Here is a 15,506-nt window from a genome sequence, read left to right on the forward strand (position 1 = left end):
CCCAATTATTTCCTTAGTTCACCCATTAGATGGAGCAATTTTTGACTTGACGGTGCAGTGAAAGCTCAGGTGGCATTAATCAAACTAATGATGGCTGAATATTCCATTTGGCTGCTACACTTCCTGGGGCCTGGTGGTTTGTCTGCCAATTCACAATCCCTGCCGGGCTCACAGAGGTGTCTGATAACGACCACTAACGTGATTAGCAACACCTGAGCTTCTCCCTGTACAAGTGAAATACTGTGAAACAGGCCAATATCTGCTCTGACCTTCTGTTTTTTAATCAAACATACGCTTATTACCAAAAACAGCTTTTGCCATTTGGGTCCTCCTTTACATCTTGGCATAAAGGTGTAACACAAATAACTTTTTAAAAAAAAGTTCTTAGAGGCAAAACTTATGTTGAGTGTGCAGTATTTTTGATGTTATTTTTGTGAGGTATGTGTCTGTAGTTAAATTTTTAGTGCACTTTCGCTTCATCAGTCGTTATTTTTTGTCCTCATCTGAAGGTCAAAAGTTCAAGTTCAGTTAAAGATTGACTGCCATTGTCTTGTTTCAGCAACAGGGGATGATGGTAATATCCTTTTCCTTTTTCCTTCCTACATTTTTGGCAAAAGTTTGAGGACAAATAAAACATGCGAGTCTGTCAGTGTCGTAAATATACATAGAATTGAAAAACCATCGTAATTTCATACCCAGAGAAATGCGTAGTCTGCCAACTGCATGTCATTTTGTGATATGTGACCTATAATAGTTGCAAGTGTACTACATTTTACAGCCATTGATTTCAGCTTAAAGTCTGCTAGAAGCATCTGTACAGTTTTGTGAATAGAAAACTGACACATGAAGTTCTTTGTTCCTCCAATTTATTATGAAAATGTACAGGGGGATTAACGGTAGGACTTCTGGTAGCGGGCACGAGCTCCAGGTCCACCGAACTTCTTGGACTCGCAGCGACGTGGATCGGCGACCAGCAGGGTCCTGTCGTACTGGATCAGGATGTCCTTGATCTCCTTCTTGGAGGCCTCATCCACATCTACAGGAGGACGAAGGTTTAATGTTATTTTACCAGATCTTCTCCATACAAAGTGTTACAACTTTCAGCTGTTTTTTTTTGTTATATCCAGGTGTTTCACATCAGTTATGGGCTGGTTCAAATAATATTAAGAATTTACTACATTTGGTGAGAATTTTGTTTAGAAAGTGTTCTTTGGCAGGGTAGTTTCCATAAAACCAAGGTATTCATGTCCCATACTGCACATTATTCAGTGCAGTAAACACTGCTATTTAATGATCACACTATCAAAATCTCATGACAGTTTAACACTTGTAGGTTCAAATGTTTCTAACAGAATGTGAAGATTCTAACCTTCTTTTGAAAGCAGTGTTATAGTTTTGAGTTTACACATCTGTGGATATCAGGGATGACTGACAGCATTTTATCTTAGTGCCCATGTGTCAATACCATCAGTGAGACAGTCAGACCGCCTCTAATCAAAAATCTCATTTAGAGATGAAGGTTTACTTCAGAACATGAATGCACTTGTATTTTTCCACACAAATACTGACATCTATTGCCGGAATAAAGCACTTGCTCCAAAGATACACCTATAAACTTCCAATGTTGTCTGGCCCAGTTCAATAATTCGCTCAAACTTTTACATCAAGCGTTTTCACAAAAGCTTTACTGACATTTTGACTGACAAAAAAACATAATACTCACACTTCTGGTAGTAGGCAACCAGGGCTTTGGAGATGGACTGACGGATAGCTGGAAGACAACAACAAAACATGAATTATAGAATGCTGAGGGGGAAAAAAAAATCGTTAGATGCATCAAGTGCTGATAGATAAAATAATTACTCCAGGGCTAAACCATGAGGATAAAGAGTTTGCCTGAGGCAACATAAATGCAAGGTTAGGCTAGTAAAGGTGGATAGTGAGTTGGAAAGTGGGGAAGAGAGACCCATGGTGTGAAATTACAATTCATACTTATCGTTTCATTGTGTTTGTAAATGCAAAAAAAAGTCCATCTCTGGAGGGGAGTGAGTGGGGATTTTAGTGTTTATAATTGATAACTGCTCATTAATAAAAAAAAAAAAAAAAAAAGTGTTTTGGGGCTAGTGAAATGGACTGGCAGGTAGAATAAAGGCCCGCTTGGGCAGGTTGAAAAAAAAAAAACCTTAACATTTAACCCTTACTTTAAAACAATGTTCTGCTTACCGTAGATCTGTGCGACATGTCCACCACCCTTCACTCTGACTCTGATGTCAACTCCAGCAAAACGCTCCTTGCCCAGCAGCAGCACTGGCTCCAGGAGCTAAAACAAGAGCATATACTGATGTTCAGCATACACTTTCAAAGACATGAACGGAAACAATCCTGCAAATCAGGATATCGGCAGGTTTACATGTGTTACACAGTAAAGTGCCTCGTCCTAGCGCAAATTATATGATCCACATTACTTTCAGGGGCACTGCTGTGTAAAATGCAATAAACTCTTGTTCACAAAGTCAAATTATAATGTTGTCAGTCAGTAGGCCAGGGAAGACAGATCTACACCTGACCTGACATGCTGCCCCACTCAATGTACAGATGTAGCACCAGATGTTAACCACCTTTCAGATGGGAACTCACCTTGTACTGGAGGGTGGCAGGCTCCACCATCTCCAGGGGTCTGCCGTTCACCTTGATCAGGCCATTCCCCCTCTTGCAGTGAGCAACTGCTGTGGCGGTTTTCTATGACAAAACCATCATAATCAGACACCATCAGAAACAACACAGGATCAATGTGAATGTGTGCTATGGTCAACTTAAAAATATGTATACAAAGTTAAACCAATGAAGGTGTCATTATGTTTTAATTCATACATCATGGAGGAGCCTTTCTAGGGCCATGTGATTAGCTTAAGTTGCTGACATTGTCACTTATAAATAAATAACTGTTACCGATGGCATTTGCAATAACGTACAGGAAATGTGTGCTTGTTTGAGGACACATTGCGAGCTAAAATTAACCGTTGTCATCCTCTATAAAAGTATCAGGAGCCTGCCACTTTGAGCAACCAGGCTAGCTAGTTAGCCTACATCGGATCCAATATATAGCAAAACCAACCGGTGGCTAATACATTGATTTTTCACCGACTTTGTAATCTTTAACATCGACATTTCAAATTCTAGACATACTTAAGTAACTATTTGAGCTATATCAATCCCCCAACAGCTAAATTAGTCGGGTATATCGCTGTAAAACTACGACACACGGCTACTTCACGTTAGCTACGTTAGCTAACGTGCGCTAGCAAGACAGGGCAGCCACAACACCGCACGTGGATTAATTTCTATATTTTTACTTACTTTACGTCCAAAGACCTGGACAGACTGCAAAGGACCTTTAGCTGGCATGTTTCTGAAACACACAGGGCAAAACAGTTACATTAGAATCCAGTAAATAAGTCTGATTTATGCTATTTTAGCGGATCAGGGGGAAGAACATACCGTCTTCAGCTAGGGTGCCGTACGGAGAGACCGACGGGGTTTCACGCGGCGAAAATCAGGGGCTGTTGCACGACACTTCAGACCTGCTTTGTGGTAGGATTTGCGACAGTTGCTCTCGCTCTACCTCCATTTTGCAGGTTGTGGTCCTCAGCTGTAAATTTGTTGTTAAAAATCGCAATTTAATGATAGAAAGTAGCAATTTCATCATTGTAAATCATCTTGTATGAAGCAAACTCAATGATAGTATGAAGATAGCCTTTTCTGAGCGTCCTGAAGTTTGTTAAAAGGCGACTTTAAGGTGTATTTTCCAATAAAAGTAGCCTATAAAGTGAGGTCACAAATAGGTTCATAAGGTACATAATTCAAAGAACAGAAATGACACTGCTGGAATGTAAAATAAAGTTATTTTAAGCTATGCCAAAAGCAAATATGAGTAAATATTTTGCATATTTGTATGAAAAGGTCACCAGATTATGCATTATTACTGTTTCCTTTAATCTGTATTGGACAGCCTCCTGTGCTTGACTGGAAAATGCTAGATTCAAGGTTTTAGACTGGAGGAAAAGTATCAAAATGTGGACAATAAACATGTTATACACAGATGTCATTACACTGTTAAGGCGTGTTGCATTTTTTCTATTACTTTCCGGTTTTGCGGCTGTTTCCGTTTCGTAAAACGTCAAAATGACCACAGAAGAAGAACAGCAATCGTCCCAAAGTTGTAAGAAAGCCAATTGAGGAAATATTGACAAATCCGGGGAGAAAACAGAGGGTCACAGAGAAAAACACACTTCTTTATAAGCTATACTACATCAGAACATGTTTAATTTCATAACCCAAAAAACCTATATCCCCTAATCAAACTGATGTGAGATAAGCTACTTTTATTTTTCACATATTAACGTTTTTGACTCCACCGAAGATGTGATGGATGAAGCTTTAACCACTGACAGCAATGGTGACACGGCACATGCAGAGAGGGAAGGAGCTCCATCATAATATCACATCAACGTCTAATGTCACCTTAAAATGTTTTAATCCAACATCCAACCATATTAATAAATCATAATCTTACACATCATAGTTGCTTTGGTCTTCACACAGGAGCCTCTTTGTTTATGACAGCAATGAAGGAGGGAGACATCATAACAACTCATAAAACCCCATTATTTAATGGAAAAATGGAACAATGGTATGTCATAGTGAATATTTCATAATCCAAAAATATCCACCAACCAATCTCTAAACTTAATCTGGAAATAAATAATGGAGTTTTACTACTTACTACCTGCAAAGATTTATCACAGGTGCAGAGGAGTGGAAGTAGCTGTCTAAACAACAAGAACCAGAAGAAGAAGCACCACTGTTCTGCTGCCAGCGAAGATGAATGGTCAGGATCAAAAAACGAAAAAGAAAAAAAGAAAAGTCATAGTTTCTTTACATGGAAGCATCCACAAATTCTGATAAACTACACCCAATTTATAAGGGTAATTATAAAATAATTGTTTTGTCAACAGGATCTGGTGGAACCTAATTAAAGCTGTCTATAATTTATACTTTAGACAAATATTTAATTCTACCCTGAAGGTGTATTTTCTTATTTGGTAACACCCGTAAACAGATGCGTTTCTGTATCTGTGTCCTCCTCGTCCACCTCTCTAAATCCTTACACAGCAGCGCCCTCTAGTGTCGGGGGAGCCTCACAGCACAATTTTAAGTATGACATCATTGTCATCTCAGCTGGGGGCAAGGCTGTATCATCAGCCAGCTGCTGTCTGGCAGAGATCAGTACAGAGCACTAATGTCCCCCTGCACTGCAGCTTGACAGTTTACATGTAACTACTGGAACTCGCTGCACCTTGGATTCATCAAGTCTTATTTTTAAGCTTGTGGTGAGCTAAAAAAAAAAAAAACCCACAGAGAGCATGCGGTTCGACGCTGTTTGTTGCTGAAGAGCGAAGGGGTCAGGGGATTGGGAATCGTACATGACGTGGGAAAAAGGAAGTGGTGAGCTTTTGGGACATAAAACCATAAAAAAAATCAAACCGTAGTCGTACACAAGAGACGGGCTTTGATCTGACCGCAGTGTTGGACGATGTTAATGTGACTGTTGCTTCTCTCTCTCTCTGCTTTTCTCAAGATGCAGCGTGGATGTTGCAATTGTCGAAAAACAAAAAAGGAGTCTTGGAGAAAAGTGTCAGCTCCAAGGCTCAGTCTTACCCTGAAAGGAGGGGAAGCGGCAGGGCTGTTCCCGGGTCAGAGGAGGACTGAAGACAGATGGCGTTTCTGGAATCTGTATACAGTAGCGTGAGTCATGTGCGCGGTGAGCGGTACCTACCTATGCCTGACATTTACTACAGCAGGACTGGTGTTTATAGTGCGGGCCACGAGTGAACAGGCACCTGGCTTCTTTTATTGTCAGGGGGAATGCCCGCTCCTGTCGGGGGCTGCCTGCTGAGCGTCACGAGACTGATAATGGTTTTGCCTGGACTCCCAGATTGAAGCCACAGTGGCGCGCACCGAGCTTCAGATCCAGAGGTTTATGTCAGATGCTCATCACGTTCATCCATCCATCTATCTCCCTTTCACTAAAGCACCTGTCTATAAACATTTTCTCAAAGTAAAGCTTTCGCGTTCTGCTTTTTAACGCCGTTGTCGGCCACTTGGAGGCAGTGGAACAAGCTGCAGACACAACAGTGACATATTACCACCTGTATAAAGTTGTTATGGTGAATATGTTAGCATACAGCTAGCTTATCGTTCAAGTGTCAAGCCACATTTTTCATCTGTTTTGCAGCCGGGAGCACCAGGGAGAGAGCTAGCTGGTTAGCATGCAATACATAAAACAAAATAATGTCAAAGTGACTATTTATCCACATTCGATGTTTTTAACTAAAATTCTTGCATACTGCGCCTTTAATTTATTGGATCTACATATATCTCTTTGTGTAATGGTCCACTGTGTCACAAGCTGCTTTAAAGGAGCCTCTTCTCTCCTCTTTCATACATACAGCGGTGAAATCACAGCCGAAGAATGGGAAAAGGCCCAATTTGAAACGAATGAAGACACACAGTCGCTGTTTGGACCTTTTCCCTAATGCTCTTGAGGTGACAAATGGAGCCTGCTCCGCTGAAGAGTCATTACATGAAGGACCGAGTCCAGAGCCCGGGCCTGTTGTTTTCCCGTACAACACTGCTTCTCTTTTCATTCCCCCTTCGCCCTTCAGTTTATGCGTGACAAGTCTGAGGAGTTTATGAGCCAACAGATAAATATGAGGGGATGTGACTATAGACTGAGACTGCCAATATCTACACCGGAGTCGGGCAGACAGAGGAAGCACTGTGTGGGGACCCAGGGCTGGATGATAAGCTACCAGATAAACTCCTGTTTGTGTTACGGGTCACCGGTACGTGAGTGGATGTAGTTAGTTACATTCCCTCACCGTGGGTCGGTTGGGGGAACCTCGTCACCGTCTGCATAGGAAACATGTTAAGGCCCCTGAATGGTCCCTGACTTCCTGCTCTCACTAAAGCATACAGTCCTTTTGTGTTTCAGGCTGTCAGCTTCATCTTACAGTGTCCAGACCCGGAGTTAAACGCTCTCACATTACCGCTCTCGTGGTATTTTCATTGCAACTTTCTCCTGAGGACTGACAACCCATCACCTCTCACGTTATAACTTACTCACGGGTGGATAAAAATCATAACATTCTTAAAACATCCAAAACTCCCTTAAATCCCCTGTATTTTCACGAATTCGGGCGGCGCTCCGGTGCTTCAGGAGCGACCGCAGGGCTTCACACAAGGAGGAGAGTCTGCAGTCACCCAGTAAAAGAGCTGGCAACAAATAAAGACCGCGCCATATATGTGCATTTCCTCTCGGCCGCCTTATGGAAACACATCACCTGGAGGCGTGACCCCCTCGACCTTGTCTTGTCACAGCACCCTGAGCATGAGACAACGCTCCCAGATTTACAGGGGAGGAGATGCTTGCTCCCGGCCGGCCACAGCGTCTCATTTGACCATAATAGGCCGTGCGCTGGTTGAAAAAGTGTTGCGGGTAATTGAAGTTTCCCCTGAGCCGAAGAGGAGAAGATCTGCTAAACCCCGGCAGGAGGAGAAAGAGGCCGAGAGGGGGCCGCGTAAAAAAAAAAAAAAAAAAAAAAGTTTTGTGAGGTATACAGAAGTGCGGTCGCCGCAGCAACGGGGGAAAACAGTCTTCTGGGCTCATGAGGCAGAAAAAGGGTCTTCCCTGGGAAGCGGCCCCCTGAAGCCCATGAATCTGCAAGTCAAGAGAAATATGATTCAAGGCAGCAGGTCCTTACCTTTTATATCCTTGTGCGAGGAGCCGTAAATAGCTCGCTATCTCAGTATTTTTCGGAGAAATGTTCTGATGCGCCAATATCCTCCGTTTCTATGACACATGTACGGTTCACGCGGCTCAGATCCAGTGATGGGAAGTAAATAAGTACATTTTATTTTCTCAGGTGCGTCTCTTGCTTTTGCACTTTACTGTTTATTTCCATTTTCTGTGACTTTAACTTTCACTCGGCTACATTCTGGAGGCAAATATTACACTTTTGACTCCAATACATTTATTTGATAACTTTAGTTACTGGTTGCTTTGCAGATTACATCCTGCATGAGCACATTTTTTTTTTAGAATTTATTTGTTATATCAGCAAAAAAAAACTTCTACATAACCATATTTTTACAACGCTTCTCAGACTTGGTCTTGAATAATAATAAACCTGGAACAAACGTACTCTAATTATGTTCAAAACAACACACTTTGCTTCTGTACATGATAAATTCAGACCGAATATCCTGGGAGCACTTCTCCTTAATCTGGTTTTAGTCTGACATTTTTAATCTCTTTAATTTTTACTGTGAGTTGTACCACACTCTCCAACACACAGTCTCTGCGGTGAACATCCCTCCCGGTCACTTTCAAGCCTCTCTCTAAGAAACAACAATCCCAAAGTGGTGAACCGACTGAAAAAAAGGGGGATTTCCCCAATCTGGTATAAAGTCCCCCCTCAAATGAGAGGTACTGAAATGGTTGCCACTCCCCCCGTCTTGCCTGTCGCTGTGCCATGGCAGCAGTAAATATTGACGTCTGCCTGGGTGGACGACAGCTCATAGCACTAAAATGTAGCCCGGTATTGAACCCTGGTTTGGACGTGAGCCCCTTCCATTAATTTGGCTATTTCAGCACGCATTTACCACATAGCAAAGGGCCTCGCAGCTGTCCCGATGCTCCGTCAACTTCCATGTGGTGTTGGAGTCACAGGGCCGCAGGAATACTGCAGGAGCGAGCGGGCTCAGCGGCGCAGCGGACATATTGTGCCCTGGGTCATTATATGCGAAAACGTGCCATTTACCATTCTTAATGTTCGATTATCAAAGTAGTGTTTTAAAAGTCTTTAAGCCCCTTTTTGGACGAAGTATTTCGGAACAGTCCATTATCTCTGAAGGGGTATTTTCATTGAAAGTAACAGGGTTGACAACAACCCAGGAACCCGAGTAAATTGTTTTTTTTTTTCAACATTTAACACATATTAAGAATTAAACCCATTCATGAGTAATGAAACAACACTTAAAGGCTTTATATAAGTTTAAGTTTTTATTTGATAGTTTGACTTTTTTGGCCTTAATAGCTAGTAAAGGTAGAAAAATCATACAGTGGGACAGCAGTTTTGTTGGAGGGACACAAAATGGCAATTTTACGTATAACCACCCCCCAACTCCCAGAATGCAACAGCGCCGTTGTTAATGTTATTTGTAAAACCTGTGCTGTGAAAAATGTTCTGTTGGTCATCGTCACTGTGGACCTTCATTCATCATTTACCTTCCTTTTGTCGAAGGTACATCTGCGTCCTGATGTGAAGGAAACTGGACGTGTAGCACCTTAAGAAGTCATTTTATTTATTTATTTTATTGGACTCACCTTTTATACACAGTTATGAGCTGTCCTAAATAATGAGGAAGAAAAATATGTTTAAAAGTGCAAAAATGAAGGTAGAGGTCGTCAAATGCCAACACTGTATGACGACCCGGGGAACCCGAAGCGTCTGTTTGGACACCCTATGAATGAGATGCAACAATCAACTATCTTTCTCCAGAATCCCTATTTGTGCCTTTAAGTTCAGTGTAATTTATTCAGACATTCAGGTATACCTTCAACATCTTGCGAATCAAGAGAATCAATTCTGTTTAAAGCACAAGCTTTGCTGTTGTGAAGATAATATATGCATTAGTTAACTGGCTGTAGAGCGTTAGTGGTACCACCAAAGAGATATACGTACATTTTTGGGGTTATTGGTGGTACAAAGCAAGTTATTTCAGTTTTTGAAGCTAAAAAAGTGACGTGGGAGGCAGCTCTGTAGCTCCAGAAATAACACAATCAATTTTGATTCATATGGCACGTAGAAGCTGGTTATCATTATTTTTTCCTCCTTTTTTGACATGTTGTGTTTTTTTCCCCCATTTATTTGAGAAAGTGTTCCTTGGTATTTACTCAACAATCAGATGTGGGCCTTAATTGAGAAAAAGGTTGGGAAGCTCTTTATAAAACTCACTGAAATACGTAAGATTTGATTTTATGACACATAAACCAAAGCTCACGTGATTGAGGCCTAAATCTTGACCTCTTGTTTTGAAAATGAATCTGCAGATATTAAAATTTTTCACCGAAAATAGATGGATAGTGAGTGATCACTACACTGAATAAAACCTTAAAAAATACAGTTTTAATGCTCTACACTCAAACCAGTCGACTTTGTTAGATGTCTGTTTGTTTCACTGCGAGCATCATGTGAGATTTTGGAAAAGACCGGCAGTCAGGACAGTAACTCTTCTTATGTTGACGGCCATTCATCAGCCTCTGGCGGCTTTATTTGGAGCAATATACCGTCGGATCCGGTTCAAGAAAACAAAATTATTTCATCCCTCTCACTCAAAAAGGCCTCATTGTGTATCTCAGCGGGGGCTGCGTTGTTTATGGGGCAGGTTGACGGGCTCACGCTCTCGGAAAAAAACGTTGAATTCGTGGGAGCTGATCTGGCGGCGGAGCGGAGGCCAGACTCGCCAACACAACAGCCTTTCATTCGCCGTTTGTCTGCGCTGTCAACCACGCACCGGTGCTTCCCCCTCGATCAATCTCACTCGCACACACTCAGCTCGCCCACACAATCTGCCTCATCGCCCTGCTTCTCTTGTTTCCCTCTCCATGTCACCCTTTCGTTGTGAGTGTGCATCTGTGTGTGTGTGTGTGGGTCCGACTCTGGTCAGGGTTCACATACGAGGCCGTGTGGGGTCTTGCTGGAACCGACGGCGATAAACCCGGAGAGCGTCGACGCCGTGGCAAAAGACGTCTTTATTCCTCGCTCTGTGTGGGTTTTTTTTTTGTCTCCCTCTCCAGTGTTTGTATCTGACGGGCCGTGGAACGCTGAGCCCCAGCCTCCTTTTGGCCCTTCGACAACATCTGGGAATACAATGATGAATATGATTGCAGCCAGCCACTCGCATCCCCTTCGCTTCTCTCCCTGCCTCCGCTTGCGCCTGCACACATATTAAAACGTCTGGGAGGATGATGAAGTGCGGCCTTGACGGCATGATAAGCACATGTTAAAACTCGCGGCGGTGTTTCTCTCGCATGACTGATGATCGTCTCGTTACGTCACGCCGCCGTCCTGCGTTTTTCTGCGCCCTCTGTCTCGGTATTTTCGGTGTGTGTTTTAAAGCATATGATCCATATTGTGTTTCCTGTTGTGTCTTTAAGTCTGCGCTCAGTCACTCTGAGCTCCAGGCTCCCAGGGGGAGAGGAGACAGGGCTGGGAAGCTCTGATGGGAAAGTGGGCCAGCGCTCTCAGCCCTCCACTGGAGAGCTCCTTAAAAGGCCTGGAGAGATGATGTCGTGGACTCTTTTCCTTTTCTCTTCTCCCCCCCCCTTATGTTTTTTTCCCTCCCTCCCTCCCTCCTGCAGCAGCGGAGAAGCCCGGCAGCAGGAGACGAGCCAAAGCTTTGGCCGAGCTCGTCATGCACATCACAGAAACACACGACACTGATGACTTCATCGAGCTGAAATAAGGCCTCCATCCATCAGAAAACCGGGAAGGCTTGTTATGAAAGATAGGATTTCCCGCATTGGGAGTTACACTGCCTTGTTGTGCGGCCCCCCCAAACTGAGTCGTTATTTGTATTTTAGAGTGTCGCAATTGCAGAACTGTGACAAAGTTCCCTTTATTGGCAAAAGCAAAAGCAGAAATGAGGAGGAAATGCAATATCACATTGCAGAAGTAGTGTTTTGCAAGTTGCGTTTTGGGGAAAGAGCGAAACCTTTTTTTTATTTAGACACTTTCCGCACACATCGGCGGGACCTGCTACATCCTGGTTGGCGCCGACCAATCAGAGCGTCCCAAACACATTAAATAACGGATGTCTTCGCACGCAGCTGCTGGCCTTTCTGTTTCAGCGAGCACGAGTAATTCTTTCCATCGCAGCCTCGGCGATACGGGTCAAGAACCACTTCATGTACACAATGCTTGTAAGGCCAGAGCAGATCGCCGTGCCCCCTGCGACCCCGCCGACAGTCAGTTCAGAGCTGCTGCATTGGCTTTTCCCAGGTGAGCTTCCAGCGCCTGGAGTGCGACATATCAGGCGTGTGTGGGCGAGCTCTTCACCCTTCCCTCTCGAGGCTCCGATCTCTGAGCCATCTGCTGTTATCTGGGGAATGTTCTCCGCACACTTCATGGACATATATGTACCAGGGCTTTGACATCTTCCCTATTTTTAGCGCCAGCCTGCCACTGGAGGTTGTTGTGGTGATGTCACGGCGGCTTTCAATATAAATCTGATTTTTATCTTTGGTGACACTTCCTGCCCTCTTTTTGTGTCGTGTTTGTTTGTGTTTTAAACATCTGTCGAACTGGAATTTCTTTTTTTGGGGGGGCTGCTTCAGTGTAGGGGCCTATTTTTAAAGTCAACAGGGACCTGTTAGCCTGACTTAGACTAAAACTTCATATTTATAGTTTAGTAGCGGAGCCTCACAAACATGTTAATTAATGTATTCTTTATGATAAACGGTATATAACATGATATTTGAAGGAAAATATTGACATTTTGAGAAGTCAGGCGCCTCCCAGTAAGTTAGCTTGAATATGTAGCTGGAGCCAGTAGCTTGTTAGCTTAACGATGCTTAAATTTGTGAGATTTGCTGGGGCCAATATGTAGTTGGAGCCAATAGCTGGTAAGCTCATATATGTAGCTGTAGTCAGTTGCTGGTTAGCTTAAATACATCATTGCTGGAGCCAACTGGTGGCTAGCTTAAATAGCCTGTGTAGCTAGAGGCAATAGCTCGTTAGCTCCAAAATGTAGCCGGAGCCTGTAGACTTGTAGCCTTAGCTGATAAATAAAGCTGAAGCCAGCTGGTGGTAAGTTTTGAATGGCCTAGCCCATGTAGCTGGAGCAATGTTGACTAGCTTAAATATGTAGGCTATGCATATTTGGTTAGCTTAAATATTTAGCTGGAGTCTGAAGCTAGTTAAATATGTAGCTGGTTAGCTCATATACGTAGCTGTAGCCCGCTGTCAGTTAGCTTAAAATATGTAGATTATGTCAGTCGCTGGTTAGTTTACAGCCAGCAGCCGTTCAGCCTTGCCAATGTTATTTTAAAAACAAGTTCTTGCTGTTCTCAACAGTAAGATCTCATCTTTTCACACTTATGTTTCCGTACAGATTAAACAACAAGATATAACGTGTGAACTGGTGAGCTTTGGCAACGCTTAGCAGATTTTAAAAAACTTTAGCCAAGGAAAACATCCTCCTCCAGGTTTGTTTGCCAGGCTAAGCTAACCAGCCGCTGGCCCCAGCTAGATATTTACTGTACATAACATTGTATCCTCTTGTCTAGCTCTTGGTGTATTTTCTAAATGTCAAATTATTCCTGTTGACATCATCAGACAAAGTTTAGAGTAGCCTATGATTACAGTTTAAGAGCTTGTAAAATCCGTTTACCTTTGGGGCAAAAGCCTTGAACTTTGAACATTTTGGTATGTTTCCAGCACACCAGAGACAAAACCGGTGCTGATCCCATGTGACAGGTGAATACTGAACCGTCCTGTATGTGCTTGGAAGCGCAGACATGGGAAAGGGGGAAAGCCACCTCTAGGTGTTTTGAAGGGATTAAGAAGGACTTTGCAAACACCAACACCACGTCCTGTTTTCCTCTGCCGTCGCGTTCCTCCCACCTGCTTTTATCGTCCTGCACTGTGGCTCAGGTAAGAGCCGATTGGAGCTGTTGACAGGCGCTGACAGGCACTGACAGGTACCACAAGTGATGATCAGTGTCAGTCGTCACCTTGTCAGCCGCGACACAGCCGCACCTCGCAGTATGCCTGACTGAATGAAATGCTACAGTAGGTGGCTGCAAATGCCAAACTCAGAGTGCCACTTTGTCCACGATGCACTTTATTTACATTCCTCCGGATGCACAAGGGCCGTGAATATTGGCCTCAGAATAGCTTTGACCCAATTTCCAGTGCGCTCTAAATTTAGAGTACATCACAAATAAGCAGTTTACCGATCAGGCTGCCATCTCTTCCACAAGGAAACGTATTTGCAGCCGCATCAAATACTACCGATGGCGAGGTTTATGAGAGATCAGTGGAGGTGAATTAAAACGTGTGGTGTTGCCTGACATGAGATGACATGTAACCTCAGAGTGTAAGATTTTTTTTTCTCACCCTCTGTTTCCTGTGATATCACAGCCGCCGAAGAACTGTGGTCTAGGTGTCGGTTAGCAGAAATACCCACGCCTTCGATATCACTGCTGGTCATCATGCATGAAAATCCATTTGAATTGCCGTCACACAGCGCTGCTCTAAACCTCTATTACCTGGTGTTTTGCCTCTTCTTAGCGGTAATTGATTGTCCAAATATGTGCGGTAAAGGCATTTATTCTCCGTATCTTTTTGCCTTCGAGCTTTATTCTGCAGAGCTCAGTGCTGATAATACTGTCAGCTGGCTGCATAAAGGGTAATAATCATATGTGGGTGGCTTTGCTGCAAGAGCGAGAGTAGCACAAGTAACACTTGTCTATTTTTAAGCCGATGCTTGAGGGCTTCCTTTGTGAAGTGTGTGGATGGAGCCGAACATCACTTCTGTGTAATAGCTGCTGAATTTTAATGCTGGACACAGTTCTTGCTTAAGTAATGGACTTGATTTGCTCGATTGGAAGTAAAATCTTGCCAAATGGCCTTTTATGGATTTTCGAGTGCCTTTCAGAAAATCATTCATGTATTCAAAGACACTGCTGTATCACACATGAAAGATGCTCGTCACAGGAAACACTGCATCTGTTATAACTTGCAGTATATTTAAGAATTACCAAGGTCGTGGGAGATGAGCACAGTTACGGAAACGAGATACATCACCTGTTAATTGAAACGTGAATCTATCCACATGTGAAGTGAGGCGCCTTGAAGTTCTGCCCATGACAAATGACATGGTCTGTGACCTTTGACCTCGGAGAATGCGCCCACTGGGCTCGCGCCCCCCGCGATCATCCGCGGGGTTGAGTTCAGTTCACAATGTGTAAGCGGTATTTAAACCCGATAGGGCCGAAGGCTTTAAAGACTGGACGCGGCTCTGTTTTTCCGCTCATGCTTCTTTTCATCAAGGTGGATGGAAATAATGAGGGCAGAAGGTTTCAACAGCTAAATCAAGAACGCTAAAACAGGAGAACCAAACCTTTGAAGCGATTGGCTGACGGACGTATGGGAGTATCATGTCATCATGTTTTTTCGCGGAAATCATTTCGTGGAATCTTTAATTGATCTCTTAGTACAAACAATGGGATCTCTCAAAAGCCCCGTGACTGATTTCACCATCATGTACAATAACAATAACATATTAATTTTCTTATTTTTCATGTCTACTAGGAAGTCTATGCACTTTTTGATATGATTATCAAATGCTCTTATTCTTTAAACATATAATTAAGCAAC

The 15,506-nt window shown here is 43.1% G+C and overlaps 1 protein-coding gene and 1 long non-coding RNA gene across 2 annotated transcripts; one reads left to right on the forward strand and one right to left on the reverse strand.

The window, feature by feature from the left end:
• Nucleotides 1–849: 849 nt before the first annotated feature.
• Nucleotides 850–3,603, reverse strand: rps16 (ribosomal protein S16). The gene is made up of 6 exons (XM_030439227.1): nt 3,499–3,603; nt 3,358–3,409; nt 2,638–2,739; nt 2,224–2,320; nt 1,724–1,771; nt 850–1,036 (listed from the first exon to the last, which is right to left on the reverse strand). The coding sequence occupies exons 2-6, from the start codon at nt 3,403–3,405 to the stop codon at nt 891–893; spliced, it is 441 nt and encodes a 146-aa protein (XP_030295087.1). The 5' UTR covers nt 3,406–3,409; nt 3,499–3,603; the 3' UTR covers nt 850–890.
• Nucleotides 3,604–5,451: 1,848 nt separating this feature from the next.
• On the forward strand, nt 5,452–6,580 carry LOC115595112 (uncharacterized). Its single transcript, XR_003986644.1, has 3 exons — nt 5,452–5,505; nt 5,639–6,036; nt 6,512–6,580. It is a non-coding gene; the product is annotated as an uncharacterized LOC115595112 (long non-coding RNA).
• Nucleotides 6,581–15,506: the final 8,926 nt, after the last annotated feature.

Source organism: Sparus aurata, chromosome 14, assembly GCF_900880675.1.
Source record: "Sparus aurata chromosome 14, fSpaAur1.1, whole genome shotgun sequence".
Lineage (NCBI taxonomy): Eukaryota > Metazoa > Chordata > Actinopteri > Spariformes > Sparidae > Sparus > Sparus aurata.

Excerpts from the sequence above, each read along its gene's own strand:
- rps16 (XM_030439227.1), bottom strand. The coding sequence starts at position 3,405 with ATGCCAGCTAAAGGTCCTTTGCAGTCTGTCCAGGTCTTTGGACGTAAA. Across the intron at positions 1,772-2,223 it reads ACATGTCGCACAGATCTACG|CTATCCGTCAGTCCATCTCC; the intron begins GTAAGCAGAACA and ends GTTGTCTTCCAG. Across the intron at positions 1,037-1,723 it reads GGTTGCCTACTACCAGAAGT|ATGTGGATGAGGCCTCCAAG; the intron begins GTGAGTATTATG and ends GTCCTCCTGTAG.